At 36.7% G+C, this 21,389-nt stretch overlaps 1 protein-coding gene, 1 long non-coding RNA gene and 1 pseudogene across 2 annotated transcripts in view; 1 reads left to right on the top strand and 2 right to left on the bottom strand.

Moving 5' to 3' along the window:
- DNAJC1 (DnaJ heat shock protein family (Hsp40) member C1) overlaps window positions 1-21,389 on the bottom strand; it is a 223,175-nt gene that overhangs the window by 32,209 nt on the left and 169,577 nt on the right. The window contains exon 9 of the mRNA XM_032243903.1: window positions 9,069-9,188. Within this exon, the coding sequence (XP_032099794.1) occupies window positions 9,069-9,188 (120 nt within the window). The remainder of the gene's footprint in view (window positions 1-9,068; window positions 9,189-21,389) is intronic.
- LOC116527115 lies at window positions 1,280-2,961 on the bottom strand (annotated as a pseudogene).
- On the top strand, window positions 7,419-20,848 carry LOC116527117. The gene is made up of 3 exons (XR_004258395.1): window positions 7,419-7,429; window positions 17,710-17,720; window positions 20,758-20,848. It is a non-coding gene; the product is annotated as an uncharacterized LOC116527117 (long non-coding RNA).

The following is a 21,389-nucleotide window of genomic DNA, read 5'->3' as shown; positions in this document are numbered from 1 at the left end:
GTCTTATCCATAGAAAGTTTAAAGATCTATGTATGCTCAGTGTTCATAAATATCGCCAAGATCTTTTCCATGTTTCCTCCCTGATTTTGAGAGACTCTTACAAAGTAGTCTCGGGTGTCCCCGCATCCTGAAAACATAACTGTATTATTTACTGAACAATGATCTTGCCGCTGTTTTCTCTGTCTCACACTAGAACTCCTCATCAGATGTGAACCCCTTGTACTGAGTTCCTGTGTTTTCTTTTGCAAGTAACAAAAATCAGTACTATGACACTTTTCACTTGATGGGCAATGGTGAAAAATATAGTGTTCAGTTTTTATGAGAGTATGAGGAAGTGACCTCTCTTCCACCAACTAGTGGGAATGCGTATAGTTATAACCCCTCTGCAGACCAATTTTAGAGCCCTCAGAGACTCTAAAAACATTAATATTCTTGAACTAAGCAGCTTCTACGAATGCAATCTCTACTTCTAGGCATACAAGATAACAAAATAGATATGAGTAAAAAGACAATTTTTTAAAACACCATGTCCATCTCAATGAAATAGCAAAAAAACGAAGCAATTTAAATGTCAATCAATAGGATATTCTCTAATGATATCATGGTAGCATAGGCAATCATGTAACTCTTTAGAAAAATGATGTGGGTATTATTTATTACCATGAAAGATACTCATGTTCTAGGGCTAAGTGAAAAGGACAGGAAATAGATTAATACTATTAAAATTATACATATTCATATATCTACATAGAAACACTAAAGTCTCTAGAATGATATACAATGTTTATATACTGTTTATACAATGTTATACAAACATGTTCATAGATATCTTTAAAATTATGGTTGATTAGAAAAAAACTTAGCTTGAATGTATTTTTTTTTTTTTTGAAGCTTGAACATTTCAGATTAAAGGTACAGTATAAATTCAAGATTTCTTAAAATCTCCAACATTAACACTACAAATGCTCCACCTAAAATTTGAAAGTAAATTATGGCAGGAATTTACCTTTTAAGACAATAGTGTAACTTGTCACAACTTCATGTTAGAATATCAGATTTAATTTTCATAGTTATTGAAGTTAGCGGTTTTATTCCTTTTTTTTTTTTTTTTTTTTTTTTTAAAGACAGGGTCTTACTCTGTTGCCCAGGCTGTAGTGCAGTGATGCAATCACAGCTCATTATAGCTTTGAAGTGAGCTCAAGTGATCCTTCCACCTCAGCTTCCTGAGCAGCTGGGACCACAGGTATGTCCCACTTTGCCTGGCTAATTAAAAAAAAATTTTTTTTTTTGTAGAACCGGAGTCTCCCTATGTTGCACAAGCTGGTCTTGAAGTACCAGACTCAAGCAATTCTCCTCCCACCCCAGCCTCCCAAAGTGCTGAGACTGTAGCTAGGAGCTACCATGCCCAGCCTGAAGCCAGAGGCTGTTTTAAATATGTCATACTCATTTGGTCAGGATAAGACTGAATGGAGGGGTAGAAAGCCCAGGCGGAGAGTTTCAAAGGCATCATGGTAACAGGGAACAACATGATCACGTCCCACACTAAGGAACCACCAAGACTCAAGTGTACATTCTCATTGTAGGAAGTCTTCTGCTAACTTGTTGAATTCATCTGCAAAACGCAAATGCAGGTTATGTTTGGTTTCTGGCATCAAATGCAGCCATGAGCCTTTCACGTGCTCATGAATGAAGTCGGCATGAAACCTTGGGACCAGGGGATCCTTCTCGCCATGTACAATCAAGGTGGGGCGCTGGACCTGGGGCAGCAGGTGCTGGCGGATGTTACCATCTGGGAGATGTTTAAACTGGCTTATGCCATCCACCCACTTTTCACAGGTTCTGGCCAAGTAGTCATACCCATAGAGGGCTTCTAGAGGCTTTCTTGTTCTCTCACGCCATTTAGAAATATCTTGATGCCCTCGTAAGTCATGCTGTCTTCATCAGTGACGTAGGCATTGGCGCCCCAAATCACCACCTTGTGGATGTAAGATGGATATTTTGCAGCAGCAGTGAGTGCGGTTATGCCCCCATCATTCCACTCCAGCAGAGAAACCTTCTTCTTCTTTTTTTTTTTTTTGAGACGGAGTTTCGCTCTTGTTACCCAGACTGGAGTGCAATGGCGCGATCTCAGCTCACCGCAACCTCTGCCTCCAGGACTCAGGCAATTCTCCTGCCTCAGCCTCCCGAGTAGCTGGGATTACAGGCACGCACCACCATGCCCAGCTAATGTTTTGTATTTTTAGTAGAGACGGGGTTTAACCGTGTTGACCAGGATGGTCTCGATCTCTTGACCTCGTGATCCACCCGCCTCGGCCTCCCAAAGTGCTGGGATTACAGGCGTGAGCCACCACACCCGGCAGTCAGAGAAACCTTATTAAACTTCAGCTCCTTCATCAAATCAACAGCATCTTTTGCATCCCTTTCAAAAAAGTCTACTGGGAAATCGCGATCTGAAGGCTTGGAATGTTCATAGCCTCGAGGATCCCAGGAGATCACTTTAAAGAGCTTGTAATTGAGGTTCGTGAGCTGCGGTCCAGAATCAGTCTCTCCACTTCCCAACATCCCAGGAAGCAGCAGGACTGCGTGATCTCCCTCTCCAGCCTGCTGATAATGCAGATGGACACCATTCACAGCCACTTTGGCAGAGGTTACTGAGGTGCTGAACGCGGCCGCGGGTCCGGCCTGTGGGACGAGGATATCGGGCTTCTGTGCCGAGAGCAGCAGCCGCAGCCGCAGCCCGCTGCCCCGACCGCCCAGCACAGACACCATAGTCAAAGGTCGGGTCGCTGCCGGGAGTGCGCATGCACTGAAACCAAGCGCGGTCGCCGGCCCAAGTGTATTCTTTGATGTTTTCTTTTTGCTATGAACATAGAGTTTTATCAAAAAAAAGGGGCTAACGAGTCCAGGCACGGTGGCTCACGCCTGTAATCCTAGCACTTTGAGGAGGCCAAGGTGGGCGAATCATGAGGTCAGGAGTTCGAGGCCAGCCTGGCCAAATAGTGAAACCCCGTCCCTACTAAAACTACAAAAAATTAGAGGGGCGTAGTGGTGAGCGCCTGTAATTCCAGCTACTCAAGAGGCTGAGGCAAGAGAATCATTTGAACCCGGGAGGCAGAGGTTGCAGTGAGCTGAGATGGTGCCACTGCCCTCCAGCCAGGGCGACAGAGTGAGACTCCATGTCCAAAAAAAAAAAAAAAAAAAGCTAATGATAAAAGTCTCTAGATAAATTTAAAGTGTTTTCCATATAAACATTAATAAACCAGAATTAACCAGAGGTAAAATATTATTAGATAAGTAATTTAAATATGTGATCTTGTCCCAGTTACACTAATAGCAGGGTCACCTCAAACAAATATCTCAGCAGCAGTTTACTCAGCTGTAAAATAGGAAAAGAAATGGTTGCCAATCTACCTCACAGTGTTGTTGTGAAAAATCAAATAAAAGTATATTTAAATGTTTTGAAAAGTGTGAAATACTACAAAAATGAATGATGGAGTAATCAGTATTATCACTAAAGCAATTAAAAATAAAAATGTTGGTTTGATTCAGAATGGGAGAAAATATTTGCAAACTACAGATCTGACAAAGGTCTAATATCCAGCATCTATGAGGAATTTAAACAAGTAATCCCATTAAAAAGTGGACAAAGGACATGAACACTTTTTAAAAGAAGATATACCTGTACATGCAGCCAACAAGCATATGAAAGAAAGCTCAATCACGGATCATTAGAGAAACGCAAATCAAAACCATAATGAGATACCATCTCACACCAGTCAGAATGGCTATTATCAAAAAGTCAAAAAATAACAAATGCTGGAAAGGCTATAGAGAAAAAGGAATGCTTATACACTGTTAGTGGGAGTGTAAATTAGTTCAACCATTGTGGAAAGTAGTATGGCAATTCCTCAAAGAGCTAAAAGCAGAATTACCCTTTGACTCAGCAATCCTATTACTGGACATACACCCAGAGAAATGGAAATCATTCTACCATAAAGACACATGCACGTGAATGTTCGTAGCAGCACTATTCACAATAGCAAAGGCATGGAATCAACTTAAATGCCCATCAATGACAGACTTGTATAAAGAAAATGTGATATATATATATATATATGTATATATATATAGACACACACATATACCATGGAATACTATGCAACCATAAAAAAGAATGAGGTCATGTCTTTTGTGGGGACACAGATGGAGCTACAGAGGCTACTATCCTTAGCAAACTAATGCAGGAACAGAAAACCAAATACCACTGTTAAGTGGGAGCTAAATAATCAGAACTCATGAACACAAAGAAAGAAACAACAGACAATGGGGCCTACTGGAGGGTGGAGAGTGGGAGGAGGGAGAGGCGCAGGAAAAATAACTATTGGGTACTAGGTTTAGTATCTGGGTGATAAAATAATCTGTACAACCAGCCCCCGTGACACGAGTTTACCTATATAACAAACCTGCACATGTACAAAAGTTAAAAAAGAAAAAGAAGTCAGAGCAGTGGTGTCTCTAGGAAAAGCACATAAACTAGGACAAGGCACAAGGAAGCTTGCTGAGGTGTTGAAATGTTCTTTGCCTTGATCTCAGTGATGGCTATATGGGTGTAGACATGTAAAAATCCATTGAACTGCACATATAAAATTTGTGGACATTATCATATGTAAGTCATAGGGTATACACAAAATGTTAAGATACAATGTATCTGGTATGTAGTAAATGCGCAATAAATATTAGAACCTTTCCTTGAAAATGTTGATCTCGTAATTGATTTTTGCAATGTTATACTCATGTAATGAATAGTTTATAATCATGTCCTATGTATGATTTTCTTCAATGTTGAAATAGAAATGGTGGCATGGAATGCAAATCTATGAACCTCTGGCCTAGAAATCCTATAATACATAGCAAAACTCTTAACCAGGCCAATGGAAAGATTAAGCAATTAATTATGAAGCTTCATCTGATGGACACTACTATCTCAAATAACACTGTCTTCCCTCTCCTTCAAACAGGCATTCAGGGTGCATGAAATTCTTATGCCTGTTTGAAGGAGAGGGATTCATAACCTTAGCATAAGAACTTGACGACTCATATTAGAACACAAGTAAGTGTGTGAATATTTGGTAATACAAATTATCATCTATTAGTATCATATTGATAATTATTGGATAAGCTAGTGACTCATCTAGCAAGAAGAAAGGGAAAAAGCACCCATTCTTTTCTAAATTTAAATATCTTGAAAAGTTGTAAGGTTGAGAGGGTAAGAGAAGGAAGGGAGAGGAACATAAAATGAAGCTCAGACTAAGAGAACCACTACAGCATGAAACTGGTAAGGGGGCAGGGAGGATGAAGACAGAAAAACCAAAAGGGCAATCCTTGTCATGTTTACAATTTTGTGTAGGGCTAGCCTGACTCGAAAGGAATAGCAATATATTTGCCAGGATAACTATATATTTAGTTCACTGATCAACCATAATGCTTATTTTTGATTGAAGAGTCCACTTACATGTTTTTGAAACCAGCATAATAACAATATATAAATTTCCTCCAAGAGGAGTCTCCTTGCTAGTTGAGCTATGGAAATGAAATTGGGAATTTTATGATCTTCCCTCCTCCTCTTCACTTGCATAATTGGCTACTTATATAACAATACACCTCTTACCTCACACTACAGCACTAATTACGAAAGCCTGTTTAAATCTAGCCACCTGTCTTTTGTTTTGCTGCCTACCTGGGCCTTTTTCAAGCAGGCAGAAAAATCTCCTATCAGTCTGTTATCATAACCGGAATGCAAGAGATTAGTGACCAGGGAGAGAAGCAGAATCAGTTTACATCCTTTCAGGCAAGAGAATAGTATTACTTCACAAGCAAGAAATCTGGGGCCCCTGATCTTAATTTAGAAAACCTGCAATTAATAATCATGTTAAAGTTAGTTTTACATGCAAGAGAGCTTTTGTTTCCTCTGTTATTTTTACAATCCAACTGTCCTTTGTGATTACCAAAATTATTTGCTGAAAGGCATATATTAACATTTAAAATATTTAATCCATAATAAAGTAGGTCTTACAGTTTAGGTATATTTGAAGTAAAATAAACTCTGTGTCAACTTTTTTAAAAGCTTAAAAAAACATTGCTTGTATTTATCCAGAGTACAATTTAGCAATCTAACTCTGCTAATTATGACAATTAATATACTTAAGTTCTTTCTTAATTGAGGAATAAAATAGGTTTTTAACTGTAATCCGACAACCCAAATAAAGAATCATATAAATCCCACCACTGGCACACACACACCTCTCTCCCTAAAAGGTCAATTGTTTCTTGAAGTAAAGAGAACTAAGCCTGAAGCTACAAATTTGGCAAGGAAACAGGGTCAAAAAACAGCTGTGCAAAGCCACAAAGAACTAGTCAGGTGATCAGGTCAGTATGCAGAGGTTCTGATGACACCCAATTGAACCTGGCTTCTTTTTCATAATCGAATACTTAATGAAAACAAATCTAATTAACACCATAAGCTAAAAAGAGGCACAAGTGGTCTTTTTAAACTGTGGTTAACTTTCACTTAACATTATACTAGAGAAACAATATTAGCTGAACCATTTCAGCTGTTTCAATGTGATTTACAAGTCATACGTGTGTGTTACTAAAATGAGTCTATAGACACCTGTTCTCTTTTACAGAGTGATTCTGTGTGTGTGTGTGTGTGTGTGTGTGTGTGTATGTATGTGTGCATGTGCATGTGTTGGGGGATGGGAGAATTACTGAAATGAATAGTCCAGCCATGGAGATGATGCTTATAAAATGAAAATACAGTGTGAGTCTACATATATACTGACAGAAAAGTTATAATGGCATTTTTTGGTGCAACAGAAGTTTAGATGTATTACATATTTATTTCCAAGGTACCTTTGATATTATGAAAACAGAACTAATACTTGACCAAAAAAACAAAACAAAACAAAACAAAACAAAAAACAAACAAACAAAAAAACCCCAAAATAAAAAACTACTGCAATGTCAGGTTTTCCACTGCCATGATAAAGGAAAAAAATATCTATTGCAGACATGGAATCAGTCTCCTGTGGGTAAGACTACAGAGGAAAAAAAAGGAAACATATGAGATGAATTTGCAAAAGTTTAAAAAGATGCTTTTGACTTCATCAAGACTAACTCTAGTAAATTAAGTATATACTGGATCTATGAAGTTCTGTTGATTATATCGTGCATTTTCTTGACATTTTTTAAACTTTCATCTTTCTCCTCTTAAAAATACGAATAAAAATTTACCAGGTTTTAATGACAACAAATTAAAATATTGCTTTACTCAGTTTCCTATCTGCCTTTAGCATCAACTGTAGAGCCTTACAGAAATACTATTTTAAAAGTTAAAGGTGGTGCTGTCATCAAAGGAGATAATACATTAGTATTATGATTATTTTTCATTAAGCAATTGAACTAAAAGTTTAGGGTCTTTTTAAACCAATATAACTTTAAAAAATTAGTTTAGTATTTTTGATAATCACTGTATTAATAGGAACTATGTAATTAGAAGGTCATAGTACTTATTAAAATATCAAAAACCATGGAATGTCTTTAATTTTGTCAGATATTTACTGATTTAATTAACTTCTCTTTTTACAAACAACCTTAAAACGGGATAATAAAACATGCCATCCAGTAACATAACATGTTTAGCAGAAGAAAAGTTATCCTACGGTTCTTTTGTAGTCATTCAAGACAAGTGGTCTCCTCATGAAACATAGCCAAAAAAAAAAAAAGTTACAAAATACTACAGCTATTTCCCCCTATGATCAGACTTTAATTCTGAAGCAAAAATACTGCTAAACATCTTATAAAAATTCAGATTGCAGTCTCTGAAATGACTTATACAGTAGTAACAATATTCATATAGATAATTTAAAATTCTCAAAGCAGGTCCATTGCGAAAACAAAACAACACAAAATATGAAACTTGAGTACAGGTCAAATATTCCTAATCCAAAAGCCCAAAATTGCTAAAAAACCTGAAACTTGAGTGCCAACATGACGGATTAGGGATGCGCAACTAGTAATAATTTTTGCAAGCTTCTTTCAAAGTTTATTATGGAAAGTAACAACAGCATTTCTAATAAGCTTTTTTTGGTAGCCATATTTACTAATTATGTTGCAGGTTTTAAAAAATTGACAGTATCAAAAAGGCATAAAGGTATACCTACAGAATTGAAGGGGAAATTTAAATCTTTGCTTTCAGTAACTCTCTAAGTATTTTTGGATCTACAGGATTTATTGAAAGTAAATTTAGTAAAGAGTATGTACTATCCTTTATGAAAATATAAATTTTATATTTTTTCTCAATTTCAATTAAACATTTACTGAGTATTTAGTACATTACACATCAGGCACTGTGCTAGGTGCTTTCTAAAAAATTCTCAGCTCTAAATTTCCTCATTAAAAGCAGCCAAAGTGTTAAGTCAAAACCTTTCCAAGTAAGTAATTTATCTTTTAAATGTTATGTACCAACACACACACACACACACACACACACACACACACACACACACTTTTTCTGTTTAAACTGCTTATCAAATGGATAGTTGCTAACACTGTTGAAACAAAAAGGCCAACGTCCATTTGCATTATGAGAATATTGTGCATTTAATTAATCCAAACCACCTGTCTAAATAGTAATCTCAATCTTTACTTCAAAGTTAAAAAGATCCAGCTGAAATACAACCTTCCTACTTCCGATCAGCTTGAAAACTATTTTTTCCACAGTTAAAGGGGTCACTATAAACACAAAAATTGGCATTGTTTTTGTGTGATTAGGTTACAGTAGCTTAAGTCTCTAAAGGCTAGAATTCCTCACACAGCTGTTAATTGTGGACCAAGGGATTGGCTCACATCTGCTTCTAGCTTATTTCATTAATGGTTCACTTTCAGGTCCTAAAAGGATTGTATCCCCTCCCCAAAGATACTGTGGAACCCAGCTAAGTCTGCTTTCTACATAGCTGACTAGTTCTGGTTTGTCACTCTCCATACAATGCAAATCTCAGTGAACTCACATCTGTCACAGATCGACCCAATTCGTGGGCAATCTTTTCCCATCGACCTGGGGTCCCTCCTGGGAACTTAACCATACTTCTTGTCAGTTGGCTGAGGTCCTCTTCTGTCCATTCAGGTGCCTGCAAAACATTGGAGAAAATAAAAAGAAATAATCGGAAGAATTAAAAAAAGATAACCGCAACATAATTGCTGTGAAGCAAATTATTGGCAATATGCTTTCTGTAAAAAAAAATACTAAATTGTATCTAATAGTTGCAATAAAGATTTGAGCTGCATATTTAACATTGGAATGTAAAGCTCCAGAAGGCTATTTCATTTTCCTTTGTATACCAACTAAGAAAGCATAAATATTGCAAAACCAGGCTTTTGTAGACATTTTTAAAAAACATTCTGTTTTGAATTAAACTGAAAAAACCATTCTCAGAGCTTATGAAATGCATCCTTGCTATAAAATGCAGTGCTGCTCATAAATGCCTCACATAAAGTTACTATTAAAGGTTTTGTTTCTTTTACTTAAAAAAAAAATACATACTTTAAAGAAAGCAAAAAAAAAATCTTACAAGTATAAATGAAATGTGAACAAGTAATGTACTGGTCTAAAATCTGAACTGAGACAAAACATCTTTTCATCATTCTATGTAACAATATTCAATTTTTAAATAATATTATTTTCAAGAAGTTTAGCTTGTCAGATGCCACTAGTATTTTTTAAAACTTGGGAACAGAAATAAAATTAGAAACTCTTGTGGCCAAGACTCAAACCATCAAGTCCATGTAAAGCAATATTTCACTTCATTCTGACCATTTCATTTTGGTCAACTTTTATCTTTGAACAAATTATTAAACTAAATTTAAAAATACCTTAGAGATTATAAACACACATATGCAAAAATTCTAACAGCAAACATACTCTCTGCATTTTACTCAGCACTATCAGTGGTCAAACTCCAAAATAAGCACAGCAAAAGAAATTATTATCTAATGACAAATAACGATGTTACAATTATTTCACATTACATTTTAGTACTAAACTATACCCCACTAGAGGCAATAAACCATTCTGGTATTAAACAATACTCCAGTAAAGCAGAGAGATTGAGGAAACCTACCTTATTTTCCTTTAATTAAAATGAAAGAAAAAGAAAGAGAGAAAGAAGGAAACCTTCGAGACAAATACCTTTTCTAATCACCATTTCCGATAATGAACAGGCATACATCAGGCAGTTTGCATTACAGAACCATCAGCACAGAACAACAGTCAGAGGTGAGTGACCCCAGGGACTATCTCCACAGCTACAGCAAAGCTTCTCCCTGACACTAATCCTCCCTGTCATTCTCCCACTGTGCTCTAACCACACTGACATCCGCCTGCCTCACTGCAAGCTTAACGGGGCCCTTCCTGACTTTTTACTGTCTCCCCCAATCAATGGTTCAAGCGTGCTCTTTTCACCATGTCCAAATGGCAGCTTCACTCATAATCAAAGTGCACTGCCCCTGTTAAAGGGCTTTCCGAAAGGCTCTCCTATTTGCATTCATTTGCAAAGCAAACTACTTTTATTCACTTTGTTCTGCTATCAAGAATGTTCCCTGAAGCAGATAAATTGGCATAAATACAACCTGCCACTTAAGAGTCAGTAAATAATAGCCAATAGTAGGGAGGATTTTATCAATCATTCTATTTTGTATCCACTAAGAGCTGAAAGCCTTAAACATATTCATCAGTACAGCCCCTGTAATACATGCATAAATTCACTTATATAAAAAGGTAGCCCACATTGGGTCTGGGTTGGAATTTCTTTGATATTTAATGAATATCAGAAATCTAATTCTTCATATCAGATGACTTAAAAATTTACACGGAGGGTTTTTTCTTTTTCCTTGTCTTTATTTAAGGAGAAAAGTATTATTCTTATTCAGCTACTATTTAGAAGAATATAATTGGATTTTCAAGGAAATCATAGTATTATTGCTAAAAGCTTTAATAAGTAGACCAATTGGTTTCAGAAATTCAAAAGACTTAAGTTTTAGACAGAATTTAAATAAGCTTACCATATAGCATTTACAAATTCACACTAAATCAAATTATCTAATTTCTATGTTATTTTAACATTTTTAGAGCAAAAAAAATTGCCTAAAATGTTAAAAAAGATAGATCATTGTTTCTTTATTTTTATTTATTTATTTATTTTTTTGAGACGGAGTTTCGCTCTTGTTACCCAGGCTGGAGTGCAATGGCCCGATCTCAGCTCACCGCAACCTCCGCTTCCTGGCTTCAGGCAATTCTCCTGCCTCAGCCTCCTGAGTAGCTGGGATTACAGGTGTGCGCCACCATGCCCAGCTATTTTTTTGTATTTTTAGTAGAGATGGGTGTCACCATGTTGACCAGGATGGTCTCAATCTCTTGACCTCGTGATCCACCCGCCTCGGCCTCCCAAAGTGCTGGGATTACAGGCTTGAGCCACTGCGCCCGGCCAAATCATTGTTTCATATAGTAAACTAAGTCTTTAAAATAATTCCTATTTTTAATAGATCTGTTTTCCAAATACTCTGCATACATAAACACTGGCATTAAAAACAAATCTAATTTTATTTAGATTAATGAGAATCAAAGTATAGTACTACATTTTTTTCTGAAAAATAAAAATTTTATATAAAGTATTTGGATTGAATTCCTGAAAAATCACCTACTGCCATGACAGTTTTAAGTTTCATAGTTATTTTATGGCCATATTTTTTATTATTAACATTTTTGAAGAAGCTCGATAGTGACTAGGTCCATAATCTGAAATCTAAGAGAACCCTTTTAGCAATGCATTATTCTCCCTCCTACAGTTGTAAGGCACTTTGGTGAATGTGTAATTCCTCGGCAATAGTTAGTTGTGTCTTTAGAAGCAACAGAGCCTACTGTGATCCAGCTACTACAGCAGCCATGAGGGTGGCCATGGTGTGAATGTATTCTCCCTGTTCTAATCTGGAGCCAACTGTAGCTGTGAAAGTCAAATGAATGCATAAGCACACTGCTTTGCCACTTAAAACCATGTGTGTCCAATAATACCGAAACACTGGGCCAAATATCCATCTCTACAGTAAAGTAATGGAAGATACCACATGGTGTGGGGACAGCTGTTGGTTGTGACTACACAAGCATTCCAATTTTGCATCAGAAAAGCCCATTCTGGGAATAAATCTCCATACTGAATACAAAATAAAAGTTTTCAAATTATTCAATATTTTAATGTAATGACCTCAAAATATAGCAGCCGAAGTAAGAACTGATATGAAAACTTAAGTTATTCCCAAATAATGTACTTTGTAATGGATTTTTGCCATAAAACCCACTGTGCTTTATTTGGTGTCTTTGAAAATCCTCTATATTCTTGGGCTAGGGCTGTATTTTTACAGTAATTGATATGCATTTTTCCCCTCCCAGCTTTGGACTATAAAATGTTAATTAGAAAGCATCATGTAATTTATTTGGCACTAAAAATTATGGCCAACTTAAAAAAATGTTTAATGTACTTATTAATTGTATTTTTATACTTTAATGACAAAAGGCTCATTTTTATCTAATAAATAGATACCGAAGCTCCCTAATGAGCAATACTTCTTTTGAAATCACTTATTAATAGTCATTACTTACATAAATACAGGAGCTAAATTCTGGATTCAACTATTTTTAGTAGATTCAGCTCAAATCACGAATTCTCAGAAATTTTATCCAAGAAAATAATTTCCTTACATAGCATCACCCAGTTAATATGTAACACATTATTAGATATACATAATATAACACATTAGATATACATATTAGATATATATAACAGATTATATAGATATATATCTAATATGTATATATTAATATATATCTAATATGTATATTATATTAATATATAAAATTAATTATATATGATATATATCTTAGATATATTTTTAAAAGAAACTATTCTTAAAAACAAAGACCACAAACTAGCAGCAAATATATATATTATACATAATGTATATATCTTAGATACATATCTATATAATTTGTTATGTATAATTAATATAATATACATATTAGATATATATATATCTAATAATGTGTATGGGCTTTCTAATAATCTAATTATCTCTTACCCTCTTAAGTTCTGTAAACACTTTTAGTTAGTGCATTTAATTTAGTGCAAAGTTTTCAGCTATACAATTTTCCTTTCCAATTTAAAAATGGAGGCATGCCCTTGACAAATATATATAAATACATCGTATGAAAACAATAACAAAATTGAAAACCTAAAAACTAAAAATTAAAAGCTAGATCACCTCAAATGTCTTTTTACTCTTAGGAAGAGAAATTCTTCTTTGAGGCCTATCTTCCTTGCTTGCAGTTGGCTGCCTTCTTGCTATGTCTTCATATGGCCTTTTGTGTGTGCGTGCACGTGTGTGTGTTTGTGTGGTGGGGTGGGGGACTCGGGAAATCTGTTCTCCCTCTTCCTCTTCTTACAAGAATATCAATGCTATAGGTTTAGGCCCCACTCTTCTGACTTCATTAACCCTAATTATCTCCTGACAGGCCTTATCGCTAAATACAGTCACACATTGGGAGTTTGGGCTTCACTATGTGAATTGGGGGGCACACAATTCCGTTCTGAACAGGGAAGACACAAAAAAAACAAAAACTGAAACAGAAGTCCACAGTTTGGCCCAACTGGGTTTTCAAAATTCACTGAAAGAATTTATACAATACATAGACAAAAGGGCAAGAATTGGCTTTTGTGCCTCTATTAACACTGGCTCTGAATTAACATCTGCTGAAATATACCAATTGGCAAACCTTTATGCCCTTAATTAATATTGGGGATCCCCCTAAATTTAAACAAGAGTACTCCTATAATCTTAGGGGAGTTATTGAACATCATATAAAGGACAAGTAGGTATGCCTCACCTTAACCACAGGAATTTTGTCTTAATTCCCCATGGTCATCACACCCATTGTTCTAAAATATCCCATAGTGGTCATGGACTCTCTGACCCAATGAGTAATGAATTAGTTTTAAGTCTTTGACACTAACAAGTTGCCTTTTAAAATAGACCCCACAGATCTACTGCTTCCCCATTAAAACATTTAATATAGCCAAATGTAAATTAAAACAGGGCCTTTAATGTTTGAAACCTATTATACAAGAACTGTTTAGAAAAGGGGTGATTATCCCACTGCCTGTCATTTAAGAAACCAATTTGACCAGCTTTTACACTTGGGAGGAATGAATGGTGCCTCCTGGTGGATTACTTCAACCTCAATGCTGTGGACCTCACTAAGGACCCATACCCAGTATAACTGAAATTACTGACTTCATCTAACCAGCAATGGTAGATATTTTGCTATTATATATTTGGTGAATATGTTTTGTTGAGAGCCTATTTCAACAGTCTTAACTGCAGTTTGCCTCCTAAAGGACCCAGTACAGTTTTACCCAGCTAGCACAAGGTACTGTAACATACTATTTTGGAGAACAAGATAGAAACTGCACCTTACTTTTCCCAGAAATGCAGGTATAACATCACACTGATGACCTCCTCTGCTGAGGAGATTCCTTTGATACACTCACATAGGACATACAAATGCAAAGGAGCTCAGGGGGTAACCCACTGCCTCACAGAGCAAGGCCTTCGTTGATTTCTGAAAATAATTGGATAAACTGAAGGCTGCTCCATCCATGACATTGTTTAGAAACAGTTATTGAGCCTCTCAGCACCCACAACTTCTTTTAGCCTCTTTTGGTTTCTGGAGGAAACATACTTCTCATTACAAATTGTATTAAGCCCATATATGTTGTTACTTGAGAAACGACTCACCTCGAATGGGGCCCCTTCTAACCAAAGGTTCTAGAAGCTGTCCAAATTGCAAAACAATTGACACTCCTGTGTGTCTCCCAAAGACTACTTAATTGTCAAGGATTTAGTAGTCTTCTATCAGTGTGAGAGTTGTGTGCACGTAATAAAACCACAAATATTTGGATTTTGCCAAAATTAAAGGTATTTTGGCATTGGTATTTTAAATAAACTATTTTTAAACACGAAAAGGAAGATCACAAACTAGTAGCAAATATTCATAACACATATCAGAAGAAAGATTTGTATCCTAACCTGTCTATTCATTCTCCTATTAATGGATATTTGGGTTGCTGCTAGCTTTTGGTTGTCATGCATTATGAATGAATACAGCTGCTGTGGACATTGTGTACAATTCTTAGTGGTCAGGTTTTAATCTCTCACATATAAATACAGAGGAGTAGAATTGCTAAGGTCATAAGGAAGGCGTACATCTAACTTCATAGAAACTACATGAGTATTTTTTCCATAGGGATGGTATTTTATACTCTATTCAGCAATGCATGAGTGTTCTTGTTCCACATCCTTACCAACACTTGATATGGTCAATTGTTTTAATTTTGACCATTTGGTAGGACTGAAATGTATCTTACTGTGGTAATAATTTGCATTTTCCAGATGACAAATGATCTTGAGTATCTTTATATGTGCTTATTAGCCAGGTGAATAATGCTTTCTTAAAGAATGTGTTCGGGCCGGGTGCGGTGGCTCACGCCTATAATCCCAGCACTTTGGGAGGCCGAGGCGGGTGGATCATGAGGTCAAGAGATCGAGACCATCCTGGTCAACAAGGTGAAACCCCGTCTCTACTAAAAATACAAAAATTAGCTGGGCATGATGGTGCGTGCCTGTAGTCCCAGCTACTCGGGAGGCTGAGGCAGGAGAATTGCTTGAACCCAGGAGACGGAGTTTCGCTGTTGTTGCCCAGACTGGAGTGCAATGGCACGGGCTAGGAACACCGAAACCCCCGCCTCCTGGGTTCAAGAAAAAAAAAAATGTGTTCATGTATTTTGACTATTTGTTAATTGGGTTGTCTTATTAGTTTTAAGAGTGTTTTATATTTTGTAGATACTAAATCTTTAACAGATATAAGTATTACCAATATTTTCTTCTGGTCTATAATCTGCATTTTCTTTTTTAATAGCTTTTTAGCTTTTTAGAGACAGAGCCTTGCTCTGTTGAGCAGTGGCACAGTATGGCTCGCTGCAGCCTCAAAATCCTGGGCTCAAGTGATTCTCCCGCCTCGGCCTTCCAAAGTGTTGGGATTACAAACATGAGCCACCACTCCTGGCCCCTATATTTTCATTTAAAATTCTTTATCTTTTATTTTGAAATAGCTTTAGGTTTATAGAAAGTTGTAAAAAATAGTACAGAGTTCCCATATACTCTTTATTCAGCAAATGATGGTGTTAATTATATAGCCATTGTGATAACCAGCCAGCCTCCAAGGTGTTCCTCAGTGATTCCCACCTCCTAATACTAATGCCCTTGTGTAGTCTCCCCTTCCACAGTGTCTACGGCTGACCTGTAAAAACAATAGGATACTGTGGAAGTGCCAGAGTGTGTTTTCTAAGTATAGGTGATAAAAGACATATATATAGCTTCTGCCTTGCTCTTTCTTGGGTTACTTGTCTCTGGGAGAAGCCAACTGCCAAAAAGTGAGACCATTCAAGCAGCCCAATGAATAGGCAGTAATAGAAAGAGACAGTGTCTCCCTCAGGGTCAAAGGGCAAACTTTCTTATTGTCCAGTATAGTGAAGATATTGGCTCCTCAGAGGAATGAGTAGCTATGCTTATTGCCTGTTGTAAAAAATTTGAGTTCCCTAAATTCAGGATTCCTTGTTTGTAATACACCCCACTTTTGTTTAGGAATCAGTTGGCCCTCTTTACTCCGAGGGAACTGAGCTCAGAGAACAAGAAAAAAAAAATGCTGGTACTCTAGCTGCTGCTACTGCTGTGAGCAATAAACTGCCCTCTGTCTCTGACCCAGGAGTCTCATGTCTTCTACCAGCATTTATGAAACTATAGCAGGCTACCTTATTTGCTCACAAGTAAGATGAAATCTCCAACCCTTCACAGTTTCTGACAGTTTTGATGTTAAGAATGGGATTCTCACAGAGACTCTTCCTCTTTCTGAATGAGGGCCTTGTAGAGATTTGCAGAAGTTCCTGGGCACTTACAGTGAACATGTTGATTAAATTACATTGTCACTATATTCAGAGTTATGTACAATTTTGAGGCATTTTCACCGTTCCGAAAAGATACTGCTTATCCTTTAGCAGTCACCCTTCATTTGTCCTAACTGCTTCAGCCCTAGACAACCACTAATTTACTTTCTGTCTGTATAGATTTCCCTCTTCTGGGCATTTCATATAAATGGAATCATGTAATACGTAGTCTTTTACTTAGCATAACGTTTTCAAGGTCCAAGTAGTAGGACATGTCAGTACTTCATTTCTTTTTACTGCTGAAAAATTTTCTATTGTATGAGGGGATAGACCACATTTTGTCTGTGTTGCCCATTTGATGGACATTTGGGTTGTTTCTAGTTTTTGATTATTATAAATAATGTTGCTGTGAACACTCATGTGCAGGTTTCTGTGTGAACGTATCTTTGATTTCTCTTGGGTATACACCTTGGAAAACTCTCAAACTGTTTTTCATCTACTTTCACACAAGCAAAAAAACAATCAATACAAAAGAAGGCTTCTGTGACCCTACAATATGTGGGGATTTCTCTCACCAGCAAGCAAGCAATCAATTCTACAGGAGACACCAACTGGGTGTCCGCCAATTCAATTCTGACCCTATCTATCTGGAGACAGTGTCAGATCATCCCATAAGACTCTGGGCCCAGTCACCCAAGACTCCCCACCAGACCCCCAACCCAATGGAACTCTGGGCCTCTGGAACTTCTGACCAACTGGTTTCAAGTTGGGGTTCCCATGACCCTCTCTTTGGGTTCAAATAATTTGCTGAAGAGGCTCACACAACTCAGGGAAATATGTTTTAGTGGTTTCTTTCAAAATTTATTACAAAAGATACAGGTGAAAAAATATTTAAGGTAAGGGATGGGTGAAGAGCTTCCATATCCTTTCTGGGCACACCACCCTCCAGGAATTTCCACATGTTCAGCTATCCTGAAGCCCTCTGAACCCTATCCTTGTGGGTTTTTATGGAGGCCTCATTATGTAGGCAAGATTGACAACCATGCAAAAAATGTGACAGGACAAAAAGGTCCCATACTAATAGACAGAGTAGGGAAACCCAGCCAGGCCTGTCTGTTCAGAATCTTCTTGGTCTCTCTGTGCAGCATTCCTTCCTCTAGAGTATGGGGCAGGACCTTCTCTGGAATGAGAATCTTATGACCCACAATCAGACTGAGTTCTGGTTTGGGCAGGTGAAAGGAGGGCAGGAGGTCAGAGAGAGAGATTCTGTTTCCTGAGGGCTGCTCCTGCCCTCAACATTGTAACAAAAGACTCTAACAAGATCTATATGAGTTATGAGCCAGGAATTGTAGAAAAAGTGCAATATATACATAGGTATATAGTCTTATTAAAATTACCTGATTATATTATGATGGCTTCTTTACATAACTGTTTTTCTCTATAGATTATAATCTCCTAAAGTTTTGGGACTATGCCTCTCTCTTATATATTCTTAATGCCAAGAAACACATTATAAAGTCAATGAATAACTGCTGAATGAATATTTTGAGGAAAAACAGAAGAACCCATGAGCAAATTGATGAGAAGCCTACCAGGCCACTCTGGAGGTAGGAAAATAAATTCTACATAAATTAACAGACATGTATAACTCACACACAAGTGAGAAATGACAATAATTACATATTTCTCCTAGGATTCATGACGCTCAGAATGAAGACTTCTTGCTGTAAAGTTAGAAGTCCACCAAATAGATATTTTTACGTCTCAAGGGACATTTTAATTTATAGATTTATAGCTCCTGAAATTAAATGTGACCTCAAGGGAACAAGTATTCTGTCTTCAGGCAGAATATTTTCTTTTTTCTTTTTTTTTTGTTTTTTACATTTATTTATTTATTTTTTTAAAGATGGAGTTTCACCATGTTGGTCAGGCTGGTCTTGAACTCCTGACCTCAGGTGATCCACCCGCCTTGGCCTCCAAAGTGCCTGGATTACAGGCATGAGCCACCACACCCAGCCAGGTAGAATATTTTCTGTATTACCCTATTCAGGAAAAAAAAAAAAAAAATTGAGACTAATATATGTACACTGGAATCTACCATTTTGAAAGCATGAAGGGTAACATTTTTAGTTATGTTTAGTTTTGTTATATTCTCTTAGACTCATTTCAATAATTGGAGACAATCGGCTGGGCAGAGTGGCTCAAACCTGTAAACCCAGGACTTTGGGAGGCTGAGGTGGGCAGATCACGAGGTCAAGAGATCAAGACCATCCTGGCCAACATGTTGAAACCCCATCTCTACTAAAAATACAAAAATTAGCTGGACATGGTGGCACATGCCTGTAGTCCCAGCTACTCGGGAGGCTGAGGAAGAAGAATCGCTTGAACCCAGGGGGCGGAGGTTGTGGTCAGCAGAGATCTCACCACTGCACTCCAACCAGGCACTCCCTCTCAAAAAAAAAAAAAAAACCTAATAAAATAAATAAATAAATCTTGAGAAAACTTTCTTAAGTTCATGAGGTAATCAATGTCAGAGCCAGAGTAAGACCTTAACAATTTTAGCCCAATAATCCACTCAGATTTTGGGGTTAGAAATACAAGTGTTAAACTGTGACTGAAAATGGGCACATATATATTGTGTCATAGTTATGTATAAATAGGTATAGAAAATATATCAAGCCAAATTGTTGAAGTGGGATACCTTTGAATAGTTCCATAAAATTAAGGTGGGATTACAATTTTAGGTGTCAGAACAGTCATGACAAGGCTTGAAAATTCTAAAGATCAGGATAAATGATTTTTATACTGGAAAATAATTTCCTTTCTAGTTTTGTTATATTATCTAGTATCAAAGTCCTAGATATAAACCAGGTACACAGAAAATATTAATACATGTTAAATTGAAAAAAACTACCATGGTCGGTAGTTTCAAATATTAGCCACTAACAAGAGAAGGTCTGTATAATTTACAGAAGAGAGATAAGAATGCAGGTAGGGAAGACATAATAAAGAGGAATAACTTGTAAATCATGACAATTTAAAAAATAGGTGTTATTTAGGTCTTTATTAATCTCTGCCAGTTCAAAGAAATTTGCACTGAAATCTGCAAAATCACAAGCAAAATCTATTAGAGGAGTTTTTTTAGGAGAAAACTAAAACTTAGATGAATTATAAGCTTAATAGCTGCTTTTTGGTAAAGGCAATAAATGTCCCTGTTTTAACCAAATTTCCTTATGACCAGTGGTGCCCATCTGTCAGATGGTTCCTAGGATGGGATGAGGAAAGTGATGTCAAAAGCATAAAAACCAATCTCCTACAGGGTTCAAATCATAGCATGACACTTGATGATGCTCATACATGTGCACTCACCTATTTAACTAAATTTTTACATAGAGTGGGTTTTTTTTCCCTAACTTAACATTTAGTCTGATTTTTCTATCACTGATGTATATTTTCCTTACTCTCAATAAAAAGTTATTGTCATATTTTCTTCCTCTGTATTTCCTTCTATGTCTTAAAATTTCTGGCCTTCTGATATGCTTTTTACTTACATATAAACCAAGGGTGTCCAATCTTTTGGCTTCCCCGGGGCACACTGGAAGAAGAATAGTTGTCTTGGGCCACACATAAAATACACTAATGGTAACAATAGCTGATGAATTTAAAAAAAAAAGTAAAAAAAAAAAATCTCATAATGTTTGAAGAAAGTTTACAAGTTTGTGTTGTGCCATATTCAAAGCTGTCTTGGGTCGCATGTAGCCGGTGGGTACTATGGTTTGGACAAGCTTAAAATAAACCAGAGCAGTCTATAGTTCTTTTAGTTTGAATAATAATAAAAAAATAAAGTGCATGGTTACTCTTTCATGTGTTTCAATACTTGAGAATAAAAGCTGGATACAATAAAAGTATCAACAGGTAAAAACGTATGGACAAATTCCTTGAGTATCTTAGCATGCATTGTACCTGATACATAGCAGGCTTACAATAATTGAATGAATGACTGGTTGATTAGCAGAATAAATGACAGAAAGAAACAGGAAGATTCTGGGCATTCTGAGAGGGGCAGGAATTTACCTCTAAACAGTTCTTCTGGCACATAACCATACAGACTAAATTCACTTGCTTTTCTGAAGGAATACCAAAGCTTCCATTCAAAAACAGTAGTTGTATGAAGAGAAGCTGTCATATCCCACACCAAAACAAGGCTAGGCAGGAAGAGAACCATATTTGAGAGAGGGATTTCAGACAGACTTTGTTCTCAATGCTAAAGGCAGCTAAGTGTCA

Source organism: Sapajus apella, unplaced genomic scaffold, assembly GCF_009761245.1.
Source record: "Sapajus apella isolate SASKATOON/1434 unplaced genomic scaffold, GSC_monkey_1.0 scaffold53, whole genome shotgun sequence".
Taxonomy (NCBI): domain Eukaryota; kingdom Metazoa; phylum Chordata; class Mammalia; order Primates; family Cebidae; genus Sapajus; species Sapajus apella.
The sequence above is the reverse complement of the archived record's forward strand: the minus strand, read 5'-3'. Positions and strand labels throughout refer to the sequence as shown.